This window comes from Pleurodeles waltl, chromosome 2_2, assembly GCF_031143425.1.
Source record: "Pleurodeles waltl isolate 20211129_DDA chromosome 2_2, aPleWal1.hap1.20221129, whole genome shotgun sequence".
NCBI classification, from domain to species: Eukaryota; Metazoa; Chordata; class Amphibia; order Caudata; family Salamandridae; genus Pleurodeles; species Pleurodeles waltl.
The window spans coordinates 869101023-869123926 of record NC_090439.1 but is presented as its reverse complement, the minus strand read 5'-3'; the positions used below and the strand labels follow the sequence as shown (position 1 = coordinate 869123926).

Genomic DNA, 22904 nt, shown 5'->3' with positions numbered 1-22904 from the left:
GCCCAGCGGGAAACACCCTTCCACGAGGAAGCCGGCTCCGAATGGAGCCGGCGGAGTGGAAGGGGTGCGACGGGTGCAGTAGCACCCGTCGCAAATTTCAGTGTCTGCTAAGCAGACACTGAAATTCTAAGTGGGGCCCTCTTACGGGGGCCCACGACACCCCATACCGCCATCCTGTTCCTGGCGGCCGAAACCGACAGGAACAGGATGGCGGTATGGGGGTCGGAATCCCATGGAGGATTCCCCTGGGCAGCGGAAAGCCGGCGGTACACCGCCGACTTTCCGTTTCTGGCCGCGGCTGTACCGACGCGGTCAGAATGCCCAAAGGAGCACCGCCAGCCTGTTGGCGGTGCTCCCGCGGACCACGGCCCTGGCGGTTTTTACTGCCAGGGTCGTAATCAGGCCCTATGTGTTCCTGCTTGAGTTTAGATACACAAGCAGGACATTAAACGTACTGGCTTGAGATTGAATACACAGGCAGGGCAATAACTACTTTGAAATGAATGAGTCTGGCTAGCAGTCCACATATCACTCGCCCTCCCAACTACTTTTCAAGACTCTTGATAGACATTTCACAGATACACAGGCCAGTGGTGAGTGATGTATTCTATTGCACGCTGCCTCGTCACTGGAGAGTACATTTAAACATATGCTTAGGCGAGTAGTGAGTGATGCATTCTATTGCACGTCACCTCATCAATGGAGAGTACATCGAAACATATACATTACTCCTAATTATACGCCATTATCACACATCGCCATTTTGATTCTTTATTCTACTCAAGGTGCATTTTTTATGTAACCAGGTTTATTGATGAACATATGTTTTGCCTGTACCTATATCGATACCACACCAGTCCCATGACACGCTTGTTCCCATGAAACCTTGTCCTTATCTGAGGATGGTAAGCATTGCTGCTCTGGCTATTTTTTGTTTTCATTCACACTGAGCATGGCCACATTTTGATCACTGAGTGCCACGTCACCTTAAAGATTAAGCTTTACTATAAGTGTTTTGGATCCCGAATTTTGGTTGACATTTTTAATATGGTCCCTTTTCTTTCCTCAGACTTCCTTTTGCACATCCATTTCATTTACAATGTAGCTGTGAGTAAGTGACTCCCTTCTTTGCATTCAGGCACACTGAGGTCTTTCCAAGAAGTTTAGGAGAAGTGTTTCTTTGTTATTTGGTTCTGATGAAGCGCCACTTAACTCTTTCGGTGCGAAACATGTTGACCCTTTATGATGGTTGAAGATATTTTTTTTCTTCCATCTCTGTTCTGTTGGTAGAGTGACTGAGCATTATCTCTTTTTCACTCCCTAGCATTCTTTTAGCCTTGACCAAGTCCCTTCACTGATCAATAATTTGTAGGCTGTTTGGAGGGTTCTTGAGCCAATTTTATCCTTTTTCTCTCTCCTGCTCTTTCCTTGCATGTGGGTTTGAACTCATCCCTACATTCTTTAAACCACAGCACGGACTTCCAGTAAAGATCTCCAGCAAAGTGCCCCTTGTGGTGGGCCCATCAGACATTGCAGTGCCAGTCTGACAAGGAGCAATCCCATGATGAAGCAGGACAGCCATTGGATGTGTGAGGGTATTTGCTTCTAGATATAGGAGTGCCTAGTGGAATCTATCATCTTCTGTGGAACGGTGTACTCTTATGTATTGAATTATTATTAGGGAGGCCGTACACTGGACCATTAATCTCCCTGTCCCTCTTTATGATTATATAAGTATTTTTAAATGGCAAGTCGAAGTGGCATTGAAACTGCACACACAGGCCTTGCAGTGGCAGGCCTGAGACATGGTTATGGGGCTACTTGTGGGTGGCACAATCAGTGCTGCAGGGCCACTAGTAGCATTTCATATACAGGCCCTGGGCACATGTACTGCACTTTACTAGGGATTTACAAGTAAAATAAATATGCCACTTGAGTATGAGCCAATGTTACCATGTTTGAAGGGAGAGAGTATATGCACTTTAGCACTGGTTAGCAGTGGTAATGTGCGCAGAGTTTTAAAACCAGCAAAAACAGTGTCAGAAAAGTGGAGGGAGGCAGGCAAAAAGTTAGGGGATGACCACCCTAAGGCTGTCAGATCTAACAAGAATATTTAGCACAGACATTTCATACTACAAGAATAAAATAACCAAAAGCAATGTAAACCAAAATACTAAGATCATGAGTATAGATTTACTACTTGACATCCAATACTTTCAAGGTATATGTATTGTCAAACTACATACCTAAGAAGTTAGGTACATTAACCTAAGATTGCCTACATATACATACCTTCTAGATATTTTAGTTGTTGATTGTTTTGAAACAATATTTTGGTAAAACGATGCATGGAACTATACCCTGGTGTGTAAGCAGACCCAATGTTTCCAAAATATTTAGGGCCCGATTTAGAACTCAGCTGATGGGCTAGTGCGTTACAATGGTGATGAATATCCCATCCACCAAAATCTAAATCCCATTATTTCCAATGGAATTTACATTTTGGCAGATGGGATATCCATCAGCATTGTGATGGAGTAACCTGTCCGCCGAGTTCTAGATCAGGCCCTTCGATTGTTGTTTGGCTCAACCTCTTGTTCATGATTGGATGGCTTTGTTGTCCATCTAAGATGTGTGCTCCTGATTCAATAACTTTCATATTTACTCTTATGGATGTCCTGCCCAGGAACATTTTGATCGACCGTGTTCTAATCGGTGGAGTTGTTTCTTTTAACTGCTTACTTAATGGAGTGCATGTGGTTTCTTGCTCTTTTTTCCTGTTTTTCTGTCCCTATCCAGTTCTCCCTTTCTTGCTCCCTTCTCCCTTCCCAATATTCTCTGCCCTTCTTCCAACCTATGCTCGCCCATTCCTCCTCCCCACCTTCCTTGAGTGAGGAGTTCCAGCGTCTGCTGCATGTTTCCTAAACTCAGCGCTAATGCACATGTGGTGAGGAGGTCTGTCTGGGTGCCAGCCCCATGAAAAGGCTGGCAGAAAGTGGAGTCATGTTCATCACGGCAGAGACAAACTCAGCACCACCGTGGCTGACCACAACTCTGACCGCTGCCAACCCATCGGTATCTATGATCATGGCGGCAGTCTCCTGGCTGTCTGACCACTAGGATCGTAATCTGGACTGCCACCCTCGTAATCAGGCCCTCAGTCTTTTCTAAATTGGGTGACTGCAGCCATAGGGATAGCAAAACCACCTTCTGAAGCAGAATTGAAAATGTAAGCGCTGGCTTACAGTGCCTCCAACTGACTATGGGGGTCATTCTAACTCTGGCGGGCGGCGGAGGCCGCCCGCCAGAGTTCCCCCGACAGAATACCGCTCCGCGGTCTGAAGACCGCCGCGGTGATTCTGTGTTTCCCGCTGGGGTGGCGGGCGACCGCCAGAAGGCCGCCCGCCAGCCCAGCGGGAAATCCCTTCCCACGAGGAAGCCGGCTCCGAATGGAGCCGGCGGAGTGGGAAGGTGCGACGGGTGCAGTTGCACCCGTCGCGAATTTCAGTGTCTGCTAAGCAGACACTGAAATTCTTTGTGGGGCCCTCTTACGGGGGCCCCTGCAGTGCCCATGCCGTTGGCATGGGCACTGCAGGCGCCCCCAGGGGCCCCATGACACCCCATACCGCCATCCTGTTCCTGGCGGGCGAACCGCCAGGAACAGGATGGCGGTATGGGGTGTTGGAATCCCCATGGCGGCGCAGCTTGGAGGATTCCTGAGGGCAGCGGAAAACCGGCGGGAGACCGCCGGTTTTCCCTTTCTGACCGCGGCCAAACCGCCGCGGTCAGAATGCCCTTGAGAGCACTGCCAGCCTGTTGGCGGTGCTCTCGTGGTCGTTGACCCTGGCGGTCAATGACCGCCAGGGTCAGAATGACCCCCTATGTCCACTGGCTAAGAAAAAATCATCCCTGGGACTAAGGCGGGGAAAAAATGGGTCACAGCCTACAATGCATGAGACTATCATCTGCAGTGGCGGCTGCCACTGAACGGAGGGGTGGCAGGGGTTAGAAAAATACTAATAAATAAAAAAACACCAGCTCCTAGGAGAGATGTGTTCATCTCTCCTCCGTCCTCATCCTCTTCCCGACTGCACACAGGCTCCCACCCAACCACGACGCTGCTTTGACCAGCATGACAGAAGCATTGTGATTTGTGTGAGATGCCTGGTTCGGTGCTCGACCAGGAAGTGGGAGCCTGTGCACTTTCTCCTCCCAGCTGTGCAATATAGCTGGGTGGAGAAATGCAAAATGTGCATGTCTGTTTGGCCGGCCCAACACATCTGGCCAAACAGACATGCGCACTTATGGTGCACATACCCCTCCTCCTCCAGCCATCCTCCGACCCCCTCCAGCCCAACCCCACCCCACTAACCTGGCTCACAGGCAAAATAAAATAATAATAACATAGCATTATTATCATTTCATTTTTCCTTGTACTGAATTGGGGTGACCCTTCTCTGCCTTAGCGGAGGAGTTGTAGCTGACTATTTGAACCATCCGCTGCATGCTGGGAATATGCGGCACACACATTGGCAAAGCCAGTAGGTTTCACCTTTGTTTTTTCTTTTGCATTCTATCTTATTCTCTAACTGGATCATAAGTATTTGACATAGGTTGTAATAATGTTTGTTTTATATTTGATAAACCGTTAATAGTTGTTTATGTTGTTGTTCATTAACTCAACACACATCACTACATAAACACAGTGCACTCCCCTCAGCTCATCACCCCCAGTGCTCCGCCCCTTTCACATGGAAAGGATAATAAACACAGTTTATTATCCTTTCTATGTAAAAGGATTTGCAGCGGTTTCTGCTGGTGGGGGGTGACGCCCCTACACCCAAACGGAGGAACCACACCTGCAAGGGCCCCGCAGCTGCAAATTGCTGCCGGGCTTGTTGCCCCCATTTTATGTTTCTCATGCACTTAAATTTACTATTTGTTGTTTACTCTTTATTTCACCATTCTAACGTGCTAAATAACACAGTGGAGCAAATGATAATGTGGCGCCCGTATTAATTCTGTACTGGTCAGAGCATTCCGATTTTGGGTGCACTTTGTTAGATAATGGAGCCCATAGTATCTGGTTCTACTCATAAACCCCCCTTTACAATCTTGCTGCATCATTTACAGAATCAGTTCAATTCAAAAGCAGGAGGTTCTTCTGCAGAAGTTATTTTCACATTTTTAGGGTTTTACATTGGTTTTCAATTTAATCTTTTTACAGATTATTCTACATTATGTTTATGGATCACGCAGCTTCGAAAATGCAAACCTTGCAGTTTCATGTGAGGCCAGATTTAATAATTTGGGCTTAGTTTTACACTTCTGTTTAGATTCGTATAAATGGATGGTACCCTGAAAAGGGGTTTAGCACATCTGTATGTAAACAACTGTGATGTGCACTAAGAACAATTTATCTAGCCAGTAACGTTATTTCTCTCCACAAGATAGTTCATTTATTAATCCGCAGTGTCAGAGTGGGAATGCCCAGTAGTTGTTTAATTATTGATTTACATAATATAGGCGGTCATTCTGACCGCGGCGGAGTCAAAAGACCGCGGCGGTCATTCCGGCTTTCCCGCTGGGCCGGCGGGCGACCGCCAGAAGACCGCCGGCCGGCTCAGCGGGACAGCCCCGTCAACAATGAAGCCGGCTCGGAATGGAGCCGGCGGAGTTGAAGGGGTGCGACGGGTGCAGTGGCTAAGCAGACAGTGAAAATCTTTGTGGGGCCCTGTTAGGGGGCCCCACGGCACCCGTTCCCGCCATCCTGGTTCCGGCGGTGGACACCGCCAGAAACAGGCTGGCGGTAAGGGGGTCGGAATCCCCATGGCGGTGCTGCAAGCAGCGCCGCCATGGCGGGTTCCCTGGGCCAGCGGGAAACCGGCGGGAAACCGCCGGCTCCCCTTTTCCGACCGCGGCTTTACCGCCTCGGTCAGAATCGCCCAGGAAGCACCGCCAGCCTGTTGGCGGTGCTTCCGCCGTACTCCGCCATGGCGGTCATGGACCGCCAATGTCAGAATGACCCCCATAGTGTTATAAAAACATAAATGAAGGGCACTTTGCGAACGACGCCATTACAAGTAAATACAAAACAATTCAGTAGACAGGAGGAAGAGGGACATGAGCAGAAAGGACCAGATTTTTTGTATTGCAACTTACAAAAAATCACTCATTAGAGAATTTGTGAATGAAAACCTTCTTTACAAGGTAGAGTATTCTATGTATTTGTAGCTCTCTAGGAAATAAGATCTCTGGGTAACTTACTAGTGTGGCGCCAGGGTGGTACAGGCTACTATGAAGGGGATAGCTACCATGATCAGTGTTCACAACCTCGGAACTGGCAGTGACTCTGGAGTCTGCCTGGAGGACTTCTGTTAGTGGAAGCTGAGAAAATGTAGATAGCCCAACCCTGTTGTAATCTCCAAAGTCAGTGCCAAAAATGACTACAGTTTCCATGACAGTATAGAAGTCACTTCAGGGGAGACGAGGATTTCATTTCTTCATCAGGTGGATTTCCTAGCTTTGTGATTGTGTAAAATCCATTGTAAGGCAGATATCTGGATTGAATCCTGGTAATTGTGCTTGAGGGGAGATATTTAGTTGGAAGCCGTCAACCTGAAGGTGTGATTGCTGAGAAGAGTCAGATATGGGGGAGTGTTTGGGAGTCAGTGGCTATTCTGTTTTGGGAAGACTAGATTACTTTGTCAAGGGTAAGGACTAGTGTTGCAGCCCATAAGAAGATTAGATGTAATATGGAAGACCACGGTCGCCATGTGCCGAGGACGAGACCAGCTCGTCCTGCACCCGGCCCACCCACGGGGGGGAACACCAGTGCTCCCCCGTGGGCCTCCAACCCCCCTCCTCCGGTCATGGATGGAAGGGGTTCTGAGTAAAGCCACATCCTATCATTCTTGGGGCATATATATCTCCCCCGTAGAACAACAGTATTAGAGGTGGGCGATAAATTCCGCTTCGCTGGCAGAGTTGAAATTTTGACCACTCTGGGTTACGCTTGTAAAGCAGCAGGTCCGGCAAAATTCCGCCAACTGCCACGTGGTGGAGATTTTTGTCACACGCTGCTCACCAGCTGTAAGTCGGTGAACGCTAGACCCTAGCATGATTTTTGGGTGTTAGAAAGGCCAACGGGTGAGATTTTCCCAGTGCGGCCAGTTAGGGTAGTTGCGACCGTTCACAGTGTGAAAGCTGCTGCTCGAGTAGAAAGTCTACTCGAGTGGCAGCCAAACCAACTAAAAAAGCAGCACCCTCCAAAGCACCGTGCAGTGCTGTTCTCACAGATTTTTTAGTGCAGAATAAGCTTCTGGTGCTAAAAGTCAGGATGACAGGCCAATTTTTGCCTTTTTGCGGAAGTCCCCAGAATCTTTCTTTTAATTCCGCACAATTCTGTGGAGTGAAACTCTGTGAGGCCCAACTACCCCTAAATAATATACCCTCACCAACATGACAGGATTACAGGATTGAACTGTACCAATCAGGACAGATCCTGCACTTGTCTCTTGCCGACCATCTGAACTTCTTTCCCTAAGAGCATCTACAAAGGAAGAGGTAATAGATGCGTTTATGCTATTGGTCCTGGCTAGAAGCCAGTAGGGGCACGAGAATGTAGATAAAATGGTTGATGCTTAACAGCTAATGCTCTCTTGTGGTTGCAAGAGTCAATCATAGTGACACAGGCAGACAGGACCATACTCATTTTCAATCAATTTAATACACTTTATTCAGGTTAACATATCTGCTAAAACATTATAAAACTGCAACACAGAATAATATTCCACACAACATATAGGGCGCAATATATCATTATTTCCAATAGTGATTACCAAATTGCGATTTTTTGCAAATCGCAATTAAGTAATCGCTATTGGAATATATGAAACTCCAGGAGTTTCATATAGCGATTCCCAAGGTCTTGCAAATGGACCTACCTCATTAATATTTATTAGGTAGGTTGCAATTTGCGACTCATTGCAAATGGCTACGATCACAAGGATGGTGGCCTGCTGGGTTTTATTTTCATTTTTTTTCATTTTTTTTAAGAGTAGGCAGTGGTCCGTGGGACCACTGCCTGCTCTTAAAAAATGTTTTCACATTAATTCACAAAGGGAAAGGGGACCATTGCCCCTTTGCGATTGGGTTACCACCTACTTTCAATGGGAGGTAAAATGCAAATGTTTTGCAACCGCATTTGGGTCACAAAACATTCATACATACCTCTGCGATTCGGTATTAGGAAGGGACGCCCTTGACACACCCCTTCCTAATACCGAATCAGTATGTAGTCGCAAATCCAATTTGTGATTCGGTAACAAGTTACCAAATCGCAAGTTGGACTTGATACATGCCAAAATGCATTTGTACGATCGCAAGCGGCCCGTGTTTGATACATCTGGCCCGTAGTGCCTTTCCTGCAACGTAAGGCATTTCATATCTCTGCAGCTAGACTATTTCTTAATAATAAGAGGAGAGATCTGGTTTCCCATCAGCTGACAAATCTCCATTGTCTTTTGTAGGCTTCATGTGACCAAATGTGTTTGATTTCAAGTCCAGAGCATTTTCCTTAAAGTTCTGTTCTCAAGTATGTGCCCTCATGATCACGAAGGTCACCTTCTGCATCTTTAGTGAAATTGCCAAAAGTGATGAAAAATAGGACTGGCAGCCCAGCTGTTGCTTAATATGCAGAAAAACTTAGAATCAACTTCTCAATATGATCAGAAACTCACGGTGGGTTTAGCAATCAACTCTAAATCTGGCTCCTTGTTAACTCTCCTGCTGTTTAGTAGCATTTGACAGCTTCTTTCTAGCGCTCGGATACCCATTAGGGTCCCTGTAGCCCTTTATAGAACATAAAAAAAAAAACAAAGGCAAAATTGCTCATAATTTAGGTTCAACATTCATATGTACTTATGCCTATTATAGTATACTATGCGGTACCGTCTACCTACTAAAATACCCAAAGGGATAACATTGTCTTCCCAGTTTATCCATACCAAGGGCCAGATGTACCAAAAAGCAATTTTGCATTTCTTAAATAGAGACTTTATAGAAATTGCTATTTAAGAAATGCAGTGTACAAAGTAGGACTAGCTATTAAGAAATCGATATTAAGAAATTCCATTGCATTTTAGTCAAAGGGCCGGTTTTGCATTTTCCAAATAGCAATTTATTATTAAGAAATCACTATTTAGGAAATGCAAAACCAGGGATGGCAATGGAAAAAAGGCCCCCCTTGGTTCACCCCAAAAATAGAGGCGCACCTGTAGGACACACCTATGTCTAAGGGGCATGTGTGTGCTCTACTGCAATTAGAAAAACACCTTGGGGTACTTTTTTGAATTGCACCTGGTTACCACCGACTTTAAGTGGGTGGTAATTGCATTCCCAAAATGCCCAAATCACATTTTGGAAATGCATGGTATATCAGAACACCATTTGCATACTATTTGCATACTATTTGTAGTTCCTATTGTGGGAATCGCAAATTGCAATTTCTAAGGGGTAGCGATCGCAATTTGCGATTCCTTAAAGGGCTTTGTACATTAGAAAAGCCCAGTTTACGTTTCTTAACGGCCTGAAATATCGATTCGGACTGTTAAGAAATACAAACATGCTTCATACATCTGGCCCTAGATACTTTGGTCAGCAGCATTATATATGGTGTTGGGATCAGATGGTCTTTATAAGAAATGGATTAACCTGTGGACTGGCTCCTCCTCCTCTTAATGCCAGGATATTTGAGACCTTAAACCTATAGACAGGAAATAAACAATCAGGGTGCGCTTGGGCGTCTTCTCTTGTGGCTCAGCTGCTGTTAGTTGTGGAGCACATCCGTGTTACTTTTGGTTGCAATTTGAATGTAATATCTATGTATAGTCACAATGTAACTTCAACAGGCCATGAGAGCCAGGGTACATAACTCCGTTGATGTGCAGATTGCCTGCCTGACTGCTTGGCTCAGGTTCAGCAATCATTTAGCCCTTCGTTACTAGCAGTCAAGGTAATGCCTGTTATTGACAATTACCATTACCGTGGGACCCGATATTTCAGTGGCACAGGGAAATAATGGGATTTATACGTTTTTGGTGAACAGCGTGAGGGAATGAGCGTCCTAATGGTGACTGCGGGTATAGTTGTACCCTTACTAATCCCATCAGATGTGGACCACTTTTTTGGACTTTTTAATCAAATATTTGGTGAAATATTCAGAGGACATGACATTTGCAGGGACTCAGTCCATTTACAGCAAAAGCTATAAATGCATGCCATGGTACTACTTTGTTGTACCGACTGCTTACAAATATATACAAAAATTGCCATTCCACTTTGCCCACACTAGGTACCTTGTTCAATTGCTTTATATATGCTGCAATCAAGCGATCTTTATTAGAACTGGATTACCCTGTGGACCGAATACTACTCCTCTTAAGGCGGGGATATATGAGACCTTGGGCCAGATGTATGAAAATGCAATTTAGCATTTGCTAAATAGCGAGTTCATAGAAATTGCTATTAAAAAAATGCAAAATGCGATGTGCAAAGATACCGATTTCATTAATAGGGATTCCTACCAAATAAGAATTGCTATTAGGAAATCAGTTTTAAGAAATCCCATTGCATTTGAGTCAATGGGCCGGTTTTGCATTTCCTAAATAGCGATTTCTTATTAAGAAATCACTATTTAGGAAATGCAAAACCAGGGATGGCAATAGGAAAAGACCCTTCTTGGTGCACTCCAAAAATAGGAGTGCAGCTGTAGAGCATACCTATGCCCAAGGAGCATGTGTGTGCTCTGTTGCACTAGTTTAAAAAAGCACCTTGGGGTTCTTTTTTAAATTGCACCTGCTTACCACCAGTTTCAAGTCAATGGTAATTGCATCTCCAAAATGCCCAAGTCGCATTTTGGAAACGCGTGGTACATCAGAATAGGAAACGCAAATAGGAAATCCTTGTTTGCATTTCCTATTTTAGGAATCCCAAATTGCGATTTCTACTAGGCAGAAATCACAATTTGTGATTCCTGAAAGGGCTTTGTGCATAAGAAAAGCCCAGTTTGCATTTCTTAATAGCCCTAAATACCAAACATAATTTGTTGCATTAGGGCAAGAGAAGGTTCGTAGGACAACAGCAAAGAACAGACATATTACTTACTGTGGCACTCCTTCCCATCTTCTCCCAGTGTGTATCCTTCAAAGCAGGAGCAGATGTACGATTTCTCATTATTAACACAAATGTGTTCACAGCCGTGGTCAGTGGACTTGCAAACATCAATGCCTACAACAATAAAGATTTGGTAATGAGTCATGATGATTAAAAGATCTGCTTTTTCCCCCAGGGTGACCACCTCAGTCCCTAATGGCCATGAGTCAAGGTCGTTAAGGACACAGGGCCGGATGTACGAAAATGCAATTTTGCATTTCTTAAGTAGCAACTTCATAGAAATCACTATTTAAGAAATGCAAAATTCTATGTACAGAAATACCGATTTTCTAATTGCGATTCCTACAAAGTAGGAATCGCTATAAGGAACTCGGTATTAAGAAATCAATTACATTGAGTCAATGGGCCGGGTTTGCATTTCCTAAATGGCTATTTAGGGAATGCAAAACCAGGGATGGCAATGGGGAAAAAATAAGGGTGCACCTATAGAGAAGACATATGCTTAAGGGGCATGTGTGTGCTCTATTGTATTTAGAAAAAAAGCATCTTTTGGTGCTTTTTTTAAATTGCACCTGGTTACCACCGACAAATGCATCTCCAAAATGCCCAAACCGCATTTTGGAAATGCATGGTAAATCAGAATGATACAATGCAAATAGGAAATCCTTATTTGCATTTCCTATTCTGGCAATTGCAAATTGCGATTACTACAGGAGAGAAATTGCAAATTGAGATTCCTTAAAGGTCTTTGTACATTAGAAAAGCCCAGTTTGCATTTCGTAATGGGCCGAAATATCGATTTGTAAAATAAATCAGTGACCACCCTTAGTAGAGGGTGATTTCCATTGTAGATTACCCTGGAGCGCCTGGTTGACTTAATTATTTTAGCTATCATTGGTGGTTTTATTCACTTTAGCTACCACAATGATCATCACAAAGTAGCTTTAAGTGCTCTTAGTAAATATGGTTGGGAGAAAGGAGGTATCATGATACAGGACAATAGGATCTAATTGACAGCTTATGTGGAAACCAGTAGCGTAGCTTGGATGCCACAGCCCTTGGTGCAAGGAAGGAAAAGGGCCACTTGGACTGCTGCTGGGATAGTACAATACAGCAATAACCATGGTTAAAAGAGACCGCCACGGTGCTGAGCCCCAATGCACTGCACCTGCTGCACCAGTAGTAGCTATGCCTCTGGTGGAAACAAGCATCTTGTATGATTGCAAGTCCAAATTTCCAACCAACAGGTACTAAGACATCATTATTATAAAACATACTTGATCATGAGAATGAGGAATTGTTGAAGCAAATGGTCTTTTTCAGCCGCATTGAACACATTCTGATGTTAAGAACCAGGGAAGTGGTGGGAGTCGTCAGATCATCCAAATGGTTTGCTTATTTTCTAGGGAATAAGCAATCTGGGTGCTCTTCTAGGAACTTCTCTTATGGCTCAACTGTGGATAGCTGTAGAGTGATTCCGGGTTCCTGTTGCTCACCATTTTATATAATATCTCTGTACAGCCACAACCTAATTTGTACAAGCCGTGGGAGTCAGTGTACATAGCTCCAGTGATGACACCCTCGCGATGTTCAGTTTCCTGGTTGCTTGGCTCAGGATGGACAAATGACTTAGGTCCTTATTACTAGAAGGTGGGGGGCGTGTCCAAGATGGCGACCGGAGCAGCAGCATAAATTGCAGCTCCGCTCCCGGCCACCCAAATATCCTGTGCCCAGGCCCTCTCCGCTCGACTAGCGGACCGCCGAGAGCCTGGCTGCCCCAGACCTGCACTGAGGAACGGAGTGGTGACAGAGGCATACAGCTGTACCGGGCTGCGCGAGTAACACCATAGCCGCGCGGAAGGCGGGGCCTCGACCCACGCAGCCCGTTCGTGATCCCGTGTCCCACCGGACGTGGGGGACTGGTGCTTAGACGGGCCCAGTGTGCTCCCCCCTCCGGACGAGTACCACTGCGACACAGGGGCTCTAAACCCCCCGCACGGAGAGACTTGGCAAAAAGACAGAATCTCAAATGCCCAAGGGCGTGGGAGCGCAGATGAGGTGAGAGGCTGGTGTAGCAGTGTGCCCCAGACGCCGACCGATACTGCATGTGCCCCGAAGGGCCTCCACAACCCTTGGTGCTGCTTGAGAACCCCGCTACGCAAGGGTTCTCTTAAGGGCTTTTCTTCCGGTGTGCAGCCGTAATCCGGGTGCTCCCCTCACCACACAGTGCCGCACCACATCGGACCCGGCCCCCGGGCGTGGGAGCACCGTGGACACCCCAGCGCCACAGGATAAGAATGCGGGGACCCTGTTGGGGCGCTGTTCTGGCACTCGCCCTGGTTCGCGGCTGAGGCCGGGGGTGGCCTGAAGACTCTCCACTTGCCTGCTGCCACACAAGAATACCCGCTTATTGGGATGAGGAATCCTCTTCCTACACCATTGTCCTGACCCCCCTGTGGCGGCGGCTGCACGACTGGCCTGGAGGTACCTACTCTGCCACAGCGGAGCCGGAGCCCTGAACCGTCAGCCGCTTTGGGAGTCTCTCAGAGCGAGCCGCCCCTTGTTGGGGTTACTGGCAACTTCCTTATGTGTGCGGTCGCTTGGCCGGCATCCTGTGACATGGGGTAATCTGTCCACTAACCACATGGGAGCAGTGAGGCGGCACTAACCCCGCGAGCCAACATCTACTCTCAATATTACCTTCTACTGCCTCCCCATGGTATTGGAATGGGGCACGCCAACACTGCGCCCAACCTCCCATCCCGCTGCATTGTGCGACTTGCCAATCTAATCTACCAACAAACTGGTGCTGGTCTGGGGGCCCGTCTCGGTGGTACCCTGAGCCCCCCGCTGGGGCGCCCACTCCAACCTCCCTAGACAAACATCCTGGAGGTGGGATCGTTAGTGAAGAGACCGGTGGAGAGCTCTTATTTGGGTCCTACCTGTGACCAGATCCACCGGATGGGTAAACCAAAGCCTGCCAAGACCCCTGCGATGCCCAGGGAGATGGCGGGGACGACAGCTGGGGATACAGACTCGACTTCTCAGGCGCTGCGCCAAATGGAGACTTCCCTGCATAATCACACCTCACAGTTTGAAAGGGTACTGCAGGCCATATTAGATACCAAGTCCACTCTAGAGACGAAGATCGACGCTGTCACAATAGACGTCAATCTCTTGCGGACTGACCACCGGGCTTTGGCGGAAAGAGTAACGGAATCGGAGAGAGACATAGCGAGACTGTCTCCCGAGGTGAGGACCCTCAGGAGAAAATGTCCCAGTTAATCACGGAAGTAGACGGGCTGCGGCGCAGAGCGGCGGATGCAGAAGGGAGATCGAGGCGCAATAATATACGCCTGGTGGGCTTTCCGGAGAGGGTCGAGGGCCCAAGTGCAGAACTGTTTTTGGAAGGCTGGCTGACGGACACCATCCTGCGAGACAAAGTACCAAACTTTTTCTCGATCGAGCGTGCCCACAGAGTACCAGGCAGACCTCCACCACCAGGCGCTCACCCCCGGCCATTGATTGCCTGATTCCTCAACTCCCGCGACAGAGACTTGGTACTTCAACTGTTTCGCAGAGAGGGTCCACAAAAATTTGACAATGCATCAATATCCGCTTACCCGGACTTCACTGCCGATGTCCAAAAACGGCGTGGCTCTTTCTACGCGGCAACGTCTCCGTGAACATAACATTAAATATGCTCTCCTCTTCCCTGCAAGGCTACGGGTACAGGATGGCTCGACGGCGCATGTTTTCTCGACACCGGAGGATGTCTGGACTTGGCTGCATGCTATGGGGCTGGCCCAGCCTATGCTACCAAAAGATACGGAGGAGACATGGTCACCCTCCAAGGGAAGGCGCAGGCGCTGAGCCCGATCTGAGATTAAACCTAGCAATGCACAATCGACAGAGGAACGTTCCCGTTTACTGCGCGAGGTCATGCAGTTTACGTCTAATCCTTACTCGGCTCTCGGGGACCTGGTGAACACCGAGGCCGATCAGTTGGACTCTTCTGAGGCTGGTGGCTCCTCTCGGGCCTTCTGCTCACTCCACGTTCCGCAGATGACATATGATCCATATACACTACACCATCGCCCACCTCATAGGAGTCGCATTCATAGGCACTTTTACCCTCTGCTCCCGCTGGTCTTCATGCAGGTCATGTTGCCCCAACGAATTCTTGGGGCTTGGACCCGGAGTACACAACCGGAATATAATAACTGAGCTCAAAGGTGGCCGAGGCCTACATCGTTGCTTAGGTGTCCGGGGACGAGACTCCCACAACCGAGTAACCACCACCGCGCTCCGATCCATATGGACCAGTTTCTTATCATGCCTGCTCGCAGGCCTTGTACCATCTTTCTGTGTTGTCTACTTATGACATATGTTCTTGTTCTTATGTCTACTTTGTTGGGATCCATTTTGTTAGGACCCCCATTGTTTTGTTTAGTTTTGGCCACGACTTGTAATCAGGAGGAAGGGGCAGTATTGTATTACTGGAGGACTACCTAGCTGGCGCGCCTCTCGCTCTCATGGCGCTATATGCGCCCAACACCACCCAACAACGCTTTCTTCATGCTATATCTGCCGGCCTCTGTAGAGAGCCCACTCGGGAGAGTATTTGGGGTGGAAATTTCAACTGCATGCAAGGTATCCAAATCGATTGCTCCTTCCACCCCGAGCAGACAGATCTTGCGCGAATTCACAGAATGGAAGATGAAAAATGGCTTGTGTGACATTTGGCGCATGCGACACCCAACAAAACGCGAATATTCATTTTACTCCCCGGTCCATGACCTACACACAAGGATAGACCTGTTCTTTGTCTCGCCTTCGATGATACACAAGGTATACGCCTCAGATTACTTGGCGTGCACTGAATCAGATCACTCCCCCTTACGCGCAGTTCTGGAGTGGGGTCGCCCGAGACCTCGGATACCCACATGGCGCTTGCAGTCAGAGGCCTTAACAGATCCCCCTTTCCATGTGGAATTAGCTCAATGCTTAGACATTTAGGGCCAGATGTATCATCAAGGCCCTTTGCAATTCGGAAATAGGAATTTTTAAGAAATCGCTATTTCCGACTCGCAAAGTGCCATGTATCACACTTAAAAATCGCAAATGCTATTACCGAATCGCAAATTGCGATACCGGCCCCATTCACAGCTATAGGCCTGTTGGCCCATATCTGCGAATTTTTTGCATTTCCAAAATTGCGATTTCTGAACCAGAAATTGCAAGTTTGGAAATGCAAAACCCCAGGGTGCTGGGGGGGCTAAGGCCCCCACTGCTGCACCCCAAAAAATTTGGGGGGGACATGTAAGGTGCTTTACATGTACAATTTAAAAATGCATTTTAAATGCATTTTTAAATTTTGCACATGGTTACCACCAAGTTCAACTTGGTGGTAATTAGCGATTCCTAAATGCCAAAATCGCATTTAGGAATTGCTTCATACATGTGCTAAGAAATCGCAAATAAGGAATCTTTATTTGCGATTTCTAATTTAGAGAGTCGCAATTTGCGACTCTCTAAACAGGGTCACAATTTTAAGGAATCGCTATTTCAGCGATTCCTTAAAATTGCGTTCAGAATGTATTTCATACATTCTGAAATGGCATTTTGCATTCGCACCGTTTGCGAATGCAAAATGCTTTCATACATCTGGCCCTTACTTCACAGAAAACCACAACACGACTTCATGCAGGGCAACAGAGTGGGATGCCCACAAAGTGGTGGTACGTGGCCACTGCATGGCCGCATCTGTTGGGGTTCGCTGTGCCCTGGTCAGGGAATTGGCAGACTTGGAGACTAAGCTGCGCATAGTGGAAGTCGCGGTGGCCAATGGTGAGGAATCGGTGGGCGCACTTGCATCTATGCGTGAGGATCGCAGAGAGGCTAACGACAGACTATGTAAATATGACTACCGCCACTATCTTACACAACAATATGCAGAGGGGGACAGGGCTGGACGTTTGCTGGCGTGGCTGGCTCGCGATAACCCCCTATCTTCGCCCATAGGAAGCGTTTCTTGTATGAAGTATACAATGAAATATGGATACCGGTGAGATAGTAAACACCCAATCAGCGATCAACAAAGCTTTTTATAATTATTATAGCGAACTATATCCGACCCCCCTACAACATGACTCGTTGCTGGTTTCCTGGACTCTATGCAACTGCGCCGCCTGCTCCCGGAGCAGGCATCTGCATTGATGGTCCTATCGACATAGATGAAATCCGTACTGCACTGTCCCAAATGTCCCGCAATAAGGCGCCGGGCTCAGATGGTCTCCCAGTTGAGTATTTCGCATCCCTATCACCCCATTTATTGCCGCCCAAGCTCCGGGTGTTTGATGAAGCGCAAACCTGCAGACAACTACCGACCTCAATGCTTGAGGCCCTCATAGTGGTACTCCCGAAGCCTGGCCGGGATCCCCTTGATGTTCGCTCGTACCGCCCCCTCTCATTGCTGAATACAGATTGTAAGGTACTCAGGAAGATACTAGCCAACAGGCTCCTTATATCCCTCACCTGATCCACGAGGATCAATCGGGCTTCATACCTGGCAGGAATACTTCTCTGAACATTAGGCGTTTGATCCACCTGATACACAATGCTGATCCTCCTCTTAATAATGGCGGAGTCGCCGTGTCATTGGATATAGAAAAGGCGTTTGACAGGCTGAGCTGGGACTTTCTTTTTCAAACACTTACTGCGATGGGGTTCGGCATAAGCTTCATAACATGGGTTAGAACTCTTTATTCTGGCCCAACGGCTCGTGTCAATACGGGGCACATCATCTCTGCCTCATTCCCCATCTCCAGGGGCACCAGACAGGGATGCCCGCTGTCTCCGCTGTTGTTCGCCATAGCTATGGAGCCACTGGCTGCCAATTTTAGAGCCCATGCACAGCAGTGGGGTATTTCAGAATTACACACACACCATATAATCTCCTTGTATGCAGATGATGCTCTGATCTATTTGCGTGAACACACTGCGTCCATGTGTCAAGCTTTGGAGCTCTTGGACTCCTACGCGGACATTTCCGGCTTACGGGTAAACAAGTCAAAACCTTGTATTTTTCCCCTGTCTCTAGTGCCTCCGGACCGTCAAATGGCACTGCCGAAATATCAACTGCCATGGTGTCACTCCACCTTTAAATACTTGGGCATTCAAATATACCACTCTATGGAAGACCTCGGAGAGGGCAACCTGGGCAGAGTTCTTCGCTCCATCAGCCCTTTTGGGGGGCACTGCCTCTGTCTCCCATGGGCAGGGTATCCATCGCTAAGATGCTCATTCTGCCTCGTCTACTCTACTACTTCTCGGTGCTCTCGATTTTCCTGCCATGCACATTCTTTAAGTTACTTCAGGGAATGGTGACAGATTTCATATGGGGTAAAGACAGACGCCGTGCAGCTTCTACCACAATTAAATATCCGCAGTTGGAGGGAGGTTTGGGTGTCCCCAATTTTGAAATGTATTATGCAGCTGCCCAGCTACAGTGGCGGCTGATTGGCTAGGCGCTCACTTCTCAGCAGAAAAAACAGTCTTAATCAATAAATTGTCACCACTGCCCCTATTGATTTGGCTGACAGACAAATCTCCCCCCTCGTCACATGGCAACATCATATTGTCTACCGCAAAATAATGCTGGTTACGCTATGTTTGCGGCAAGAGCCTCCACACACCATACTCTCCACTATATCCTCTGATGCTGTTGCCTGAGGCACGGACCTTGCTAGCGCATCACAATATGTCCCCTTGGAGGGAGGCGGGTCTTGTTCTTGCCGGGGACTTTTACTCGGATAATACACTGTTGACCTTCGGCGAGCTATCGGAGAGCACGGGGATCCTGGCTGGCAATTTTCTAGCATATTGCACAATACGGCACCTCCTTCACACCACATGGGGCACGGGCGACGGGGAACCCCCAGCGTCGCAGATATTCACTCTGATCCTCTCGGTGGGTGGCTCCAGGGGGGTGGTGTCTCGACGGTACGCCATGTTGCTACCGGTGGCACTTCAGGGACTGGAACATGCAAAATCGCGCTGGGATTCTGTGCTGCCCACTCCTTTATCCTTGGCAGCATGGTCGTCTTCGCGCTCTTCTGTTAAATACGTCTCTCAAAATGCCAGTCTCCGCTACACCCAAATTAATTACGTCCACCACTCTTATCTATCTCTTCTCCGCACAAAGCGCATATTCCCTGCATCGGACCCAGCGTGCCCCCGTTGCGCAGACCCTCTGGCAGACTTCTATCACATGGTGCGGAGCTGTCCCCCGCTATCCATGGCTTGGCAGCGCATTACTAGTACGGTATCTGACATCACTGCCCATGCTCTGCAGCCGACTCCTGGGTCTTGTCTACTGGGATTGCGGCACCGCTCCAGTAAAAGATAAACATCTACATAGGTTCATCGACTTGGCATTCATTGTCTTCAAGCGACAAATAGCCACCCACTGGAAGGCACCTCACACTCCCAATTATGATAGCTGGTAGCAAGTGGTGCTGCAGCAGTCCCGCGCGGAGGCCCAGACACTACGCGATATGCAAAGTAGAGGATTGGTGCAGGGTGGCTCTGACATTTGGGATATCTTTATAGTAAACATGGAGGCCACGGACGACACTCGGCCACCTTAGACTCCCCACAGGCATTGATGTAGATGCATGTCCCGGGCCTACCCGAGTTGGTGTTTGTTCTATGCCTTCCCAAGGAAGACGCAACAGATCTTGCGCAAATGGCGATACCAATGGCTATGAAACCCACGAAGATCTCTGCCGCCCCTGTTGCTCAACTTAACATAACCTACCCCAATCTGCTCTTCAACCTATATTAATATTACTATAGCGCGTGTTACCTCCACTATCATACCAGCACTCTATTACTCTAATGGCACAGTCAGACACCTAACTCCCCTCCTCTCACTGAGATCCTTTCAGTTGCACCTCCTCCGTCACGAAGGGAGGAATGCTTGACTAGTGGCGCAGTTTATTGTTGTTGATGTGGTGTTTTCTCTGAATATACGATGTAAAGAATGTTCCTATTCCCATGCTCCTGCCTGAGGCTTCAGGCGTGTTCTATCTTATGTGATACTATTGTAACAATAAAGAGATGATAAAAAAAATTAAAAAAATTACTAGCAGTTGGGATAACCACTGTTATTTCCAATTAACATTATGGAGGTTTCCCATAGTTCATGGCTGTGGGGAAATAATAGGAATTACACATTTTTGGTGAATATCTTGATGGAGTCAGACTTTCGGTGCCAATTCCATTATTTCTTTCCTTGGCACTCGGCCAGGAAACCTCAACTGTTTGAAGGAGATGAAATGAAATCTATAGGTGTGTTGGAAATGGCCCTTCTGCAGGGTTATCCCCAGACTTTTTGCCTTTCTCTTTCTCTTTTTCTGACCTCATTTTTGCTGGTATCTAGACTGCTAACCAGTACTAAAGTGCATATGCTCTCTCCCTTAAAACATGGTAACATTGGATCATACCCAATTGGACTATTTAATTTACCTATAAGTCCCTAGTAATGTGCACTTAATATGTGCCTAGGGCCTGTAGATTAAATGCTGCTAGTGGGCCTGCAGCACTGGTTGTGCCACCCACTTAAGTAGCCACTTCCCCATGTCTCAGGCCTGCCATTGCAAGGCCTGTGTGTGCAGTTTCACTACCACTTCGACTTGGCATTTCAAAGTACTTGTCAAGCCTAAAACTCCCCTTTTTCTACATATAAGTCACCCCTAATGTATGCCCTAGGTAACCCCTAGAGCAGGGTGCTGTGTGGGTAAAAGGCAGGACATGTACCTGTGTAGTTTATATGTCCTGGTAGTTTAAAACTCCTAAATTCGTTTTTACACTACTGTGAGGCTTGCTCCCTTCATAGGCTAACATTGGGGCTGCCCTCATACATTGTTGAGGTGGCAGCTGCTGATCTGAAAGGAGCAGGAAGGTCATATTTAGTATGGCCAGAATGGTAATACAAAATCTTGCTGACTGGTGAAGTCGGATTTAATATTACTATTCTAAAAATGCCACTTTTAGAAAGTGAGCATTTCTTTGCACTTGAATCTTTCTGTGCCTTACAATCCACGTCTGGCTAGGTTTAGTTGACAGCTCCTTGTGCATTCACTCTATTTTCAACAACGTCAGCAACATCCATGCGACAAACTCACACCAATCCCCTTAACAGACCACTGTGTGTCCAGTTCAGCATCCCAGTACAATGTAGAAGCATGACTGCCAGACTAGCCTGCCAAAACAAGAAGACTGGAGCATCACTGACAAAGACTGGAGCACCACTCTCAACACCCACTGACCCGAACACAGCAACAGCTTCCTCAAAGCCATAACAAATTCCAATGATTGGATCACCTTATGTGCTGACTCCATAGATCCCTTCGAAGACAGCAATATAAAAAGAACTGGAGCACAGAGGAACTAAGACTGATGGAACATCAAAGCAAACAACTGGGGCTCAAATGGACAAAGCGCCAGGACAATGCAGACAGGAGCATGTTCAAATCCACCCTATGGCGCTACTACCAAAAGATACAGACCACCAAAAGTGCCACTCTACTGGACCACATTGATGCCAGCCCAACAGCAGCATGGAAATCTTTGCCACTGTGAAAGATTTCACCTCACCATCGGCCGCTTCCAACTCAATTACCCCCTCACAGGACCTCTGCAACAATCTCTCTCAATTCTTCAGCAAAAAATAACAGCCATTTGCAGCACCTTCAGGCCACAACTGGGCCTGGCAGATTTCGCAAAACACTGCCCGATCTTATCCAAGGAACCAATGCTATCCACATGGCCTATCATTACTCCAGAAGAAACCATTATAATGTGGAAGTCTATCCACTCAGGGGGCTCTATCCAACCCTGGTTCCCACCATGCCTACTCCAGAAGACTGCAACCTATCAGCGTCATGCCCACACTCATTCTGAATACTACACCTCTTCTGCATTTGGACACACGCAACTGTCCTCTTATTGCCAAAGCAACCCCTGCGGACCCTTCAGTGCTCACCAACTACAGAACAATTTCTCTGCTACCATTCCCAGCCAAGGCTTCAGAAAAAATTAGCAACAGACATCTCACCAAATAGCTCAACAACTAACAACACCTCAACACTAACTAGTCTGATTTCAGACCCAACCACAGAACAGAAACTTCCCTCATTATCCCCACGGATGACAGCCACATTCTCTGGACAGAGGAGACACAGCTGCCATCATCCTCCTGCACCTGTCTGCAGCATTTGACACAGTCTCCCATCCAATCCTCATCCAACACCTACATGATATCAGAATCCAAGGACACACACTCCAGTGGATCTGTTCCTTCCTTAGAGGAAGGTCCCAGTCAGTCAGCCTGGTACTGTACATCTAGGATGTCCATGACCTCATCTGTGGAGTTTTGCAAGGCTCCTCCCTGAGTCTGACCTTCTTCAACACATACATATTCTCTCTAGCCAGCATCATCTACTTTCACAATATCAATGTCCTCTCTTACAACGATTACACACAACTCATTCTCTCTATCACGGACAAGACACCCAGTACCCGGATCAAGTTCAGTGCCTGCATGACTGAAATCGTACACTGGATGAAAATCAACTGTCTAAAGCTAAACACCAACAAGATTGAAATTGTGATCTTTGTGTAAAGCACATCACCATGCGACTCCACCTAGTGGCCAAAAGAGG

The 22904-nt window shown here is 47.3% G+C and overlaps 1 protein-coding gene across 6 annotated transcripts in view; it reads right to left on the bottom strand.

Moving 5' to 3' along the window:
- The window catches only part of MATN2 (matrilin 2), a 508152-nt gene that overhangs the window by 106808 nt on the left and 378440 nt on the right, over positions 1-22904 (bottom strand). For all 6 annotated transcript variants that reach the window (XM_069220527.1, XM_069220524.1, XM_069220521.1 and 3 more), the window contains one exon: positions 11167-11289. In XM_069220527.1, the coding sequence (XP_069076628.1) occupies positions 11167-11289 (123 nt within the window). The remainder of the gene's footprint in view (positions 1-11166; positions 11290-22904) is intronic.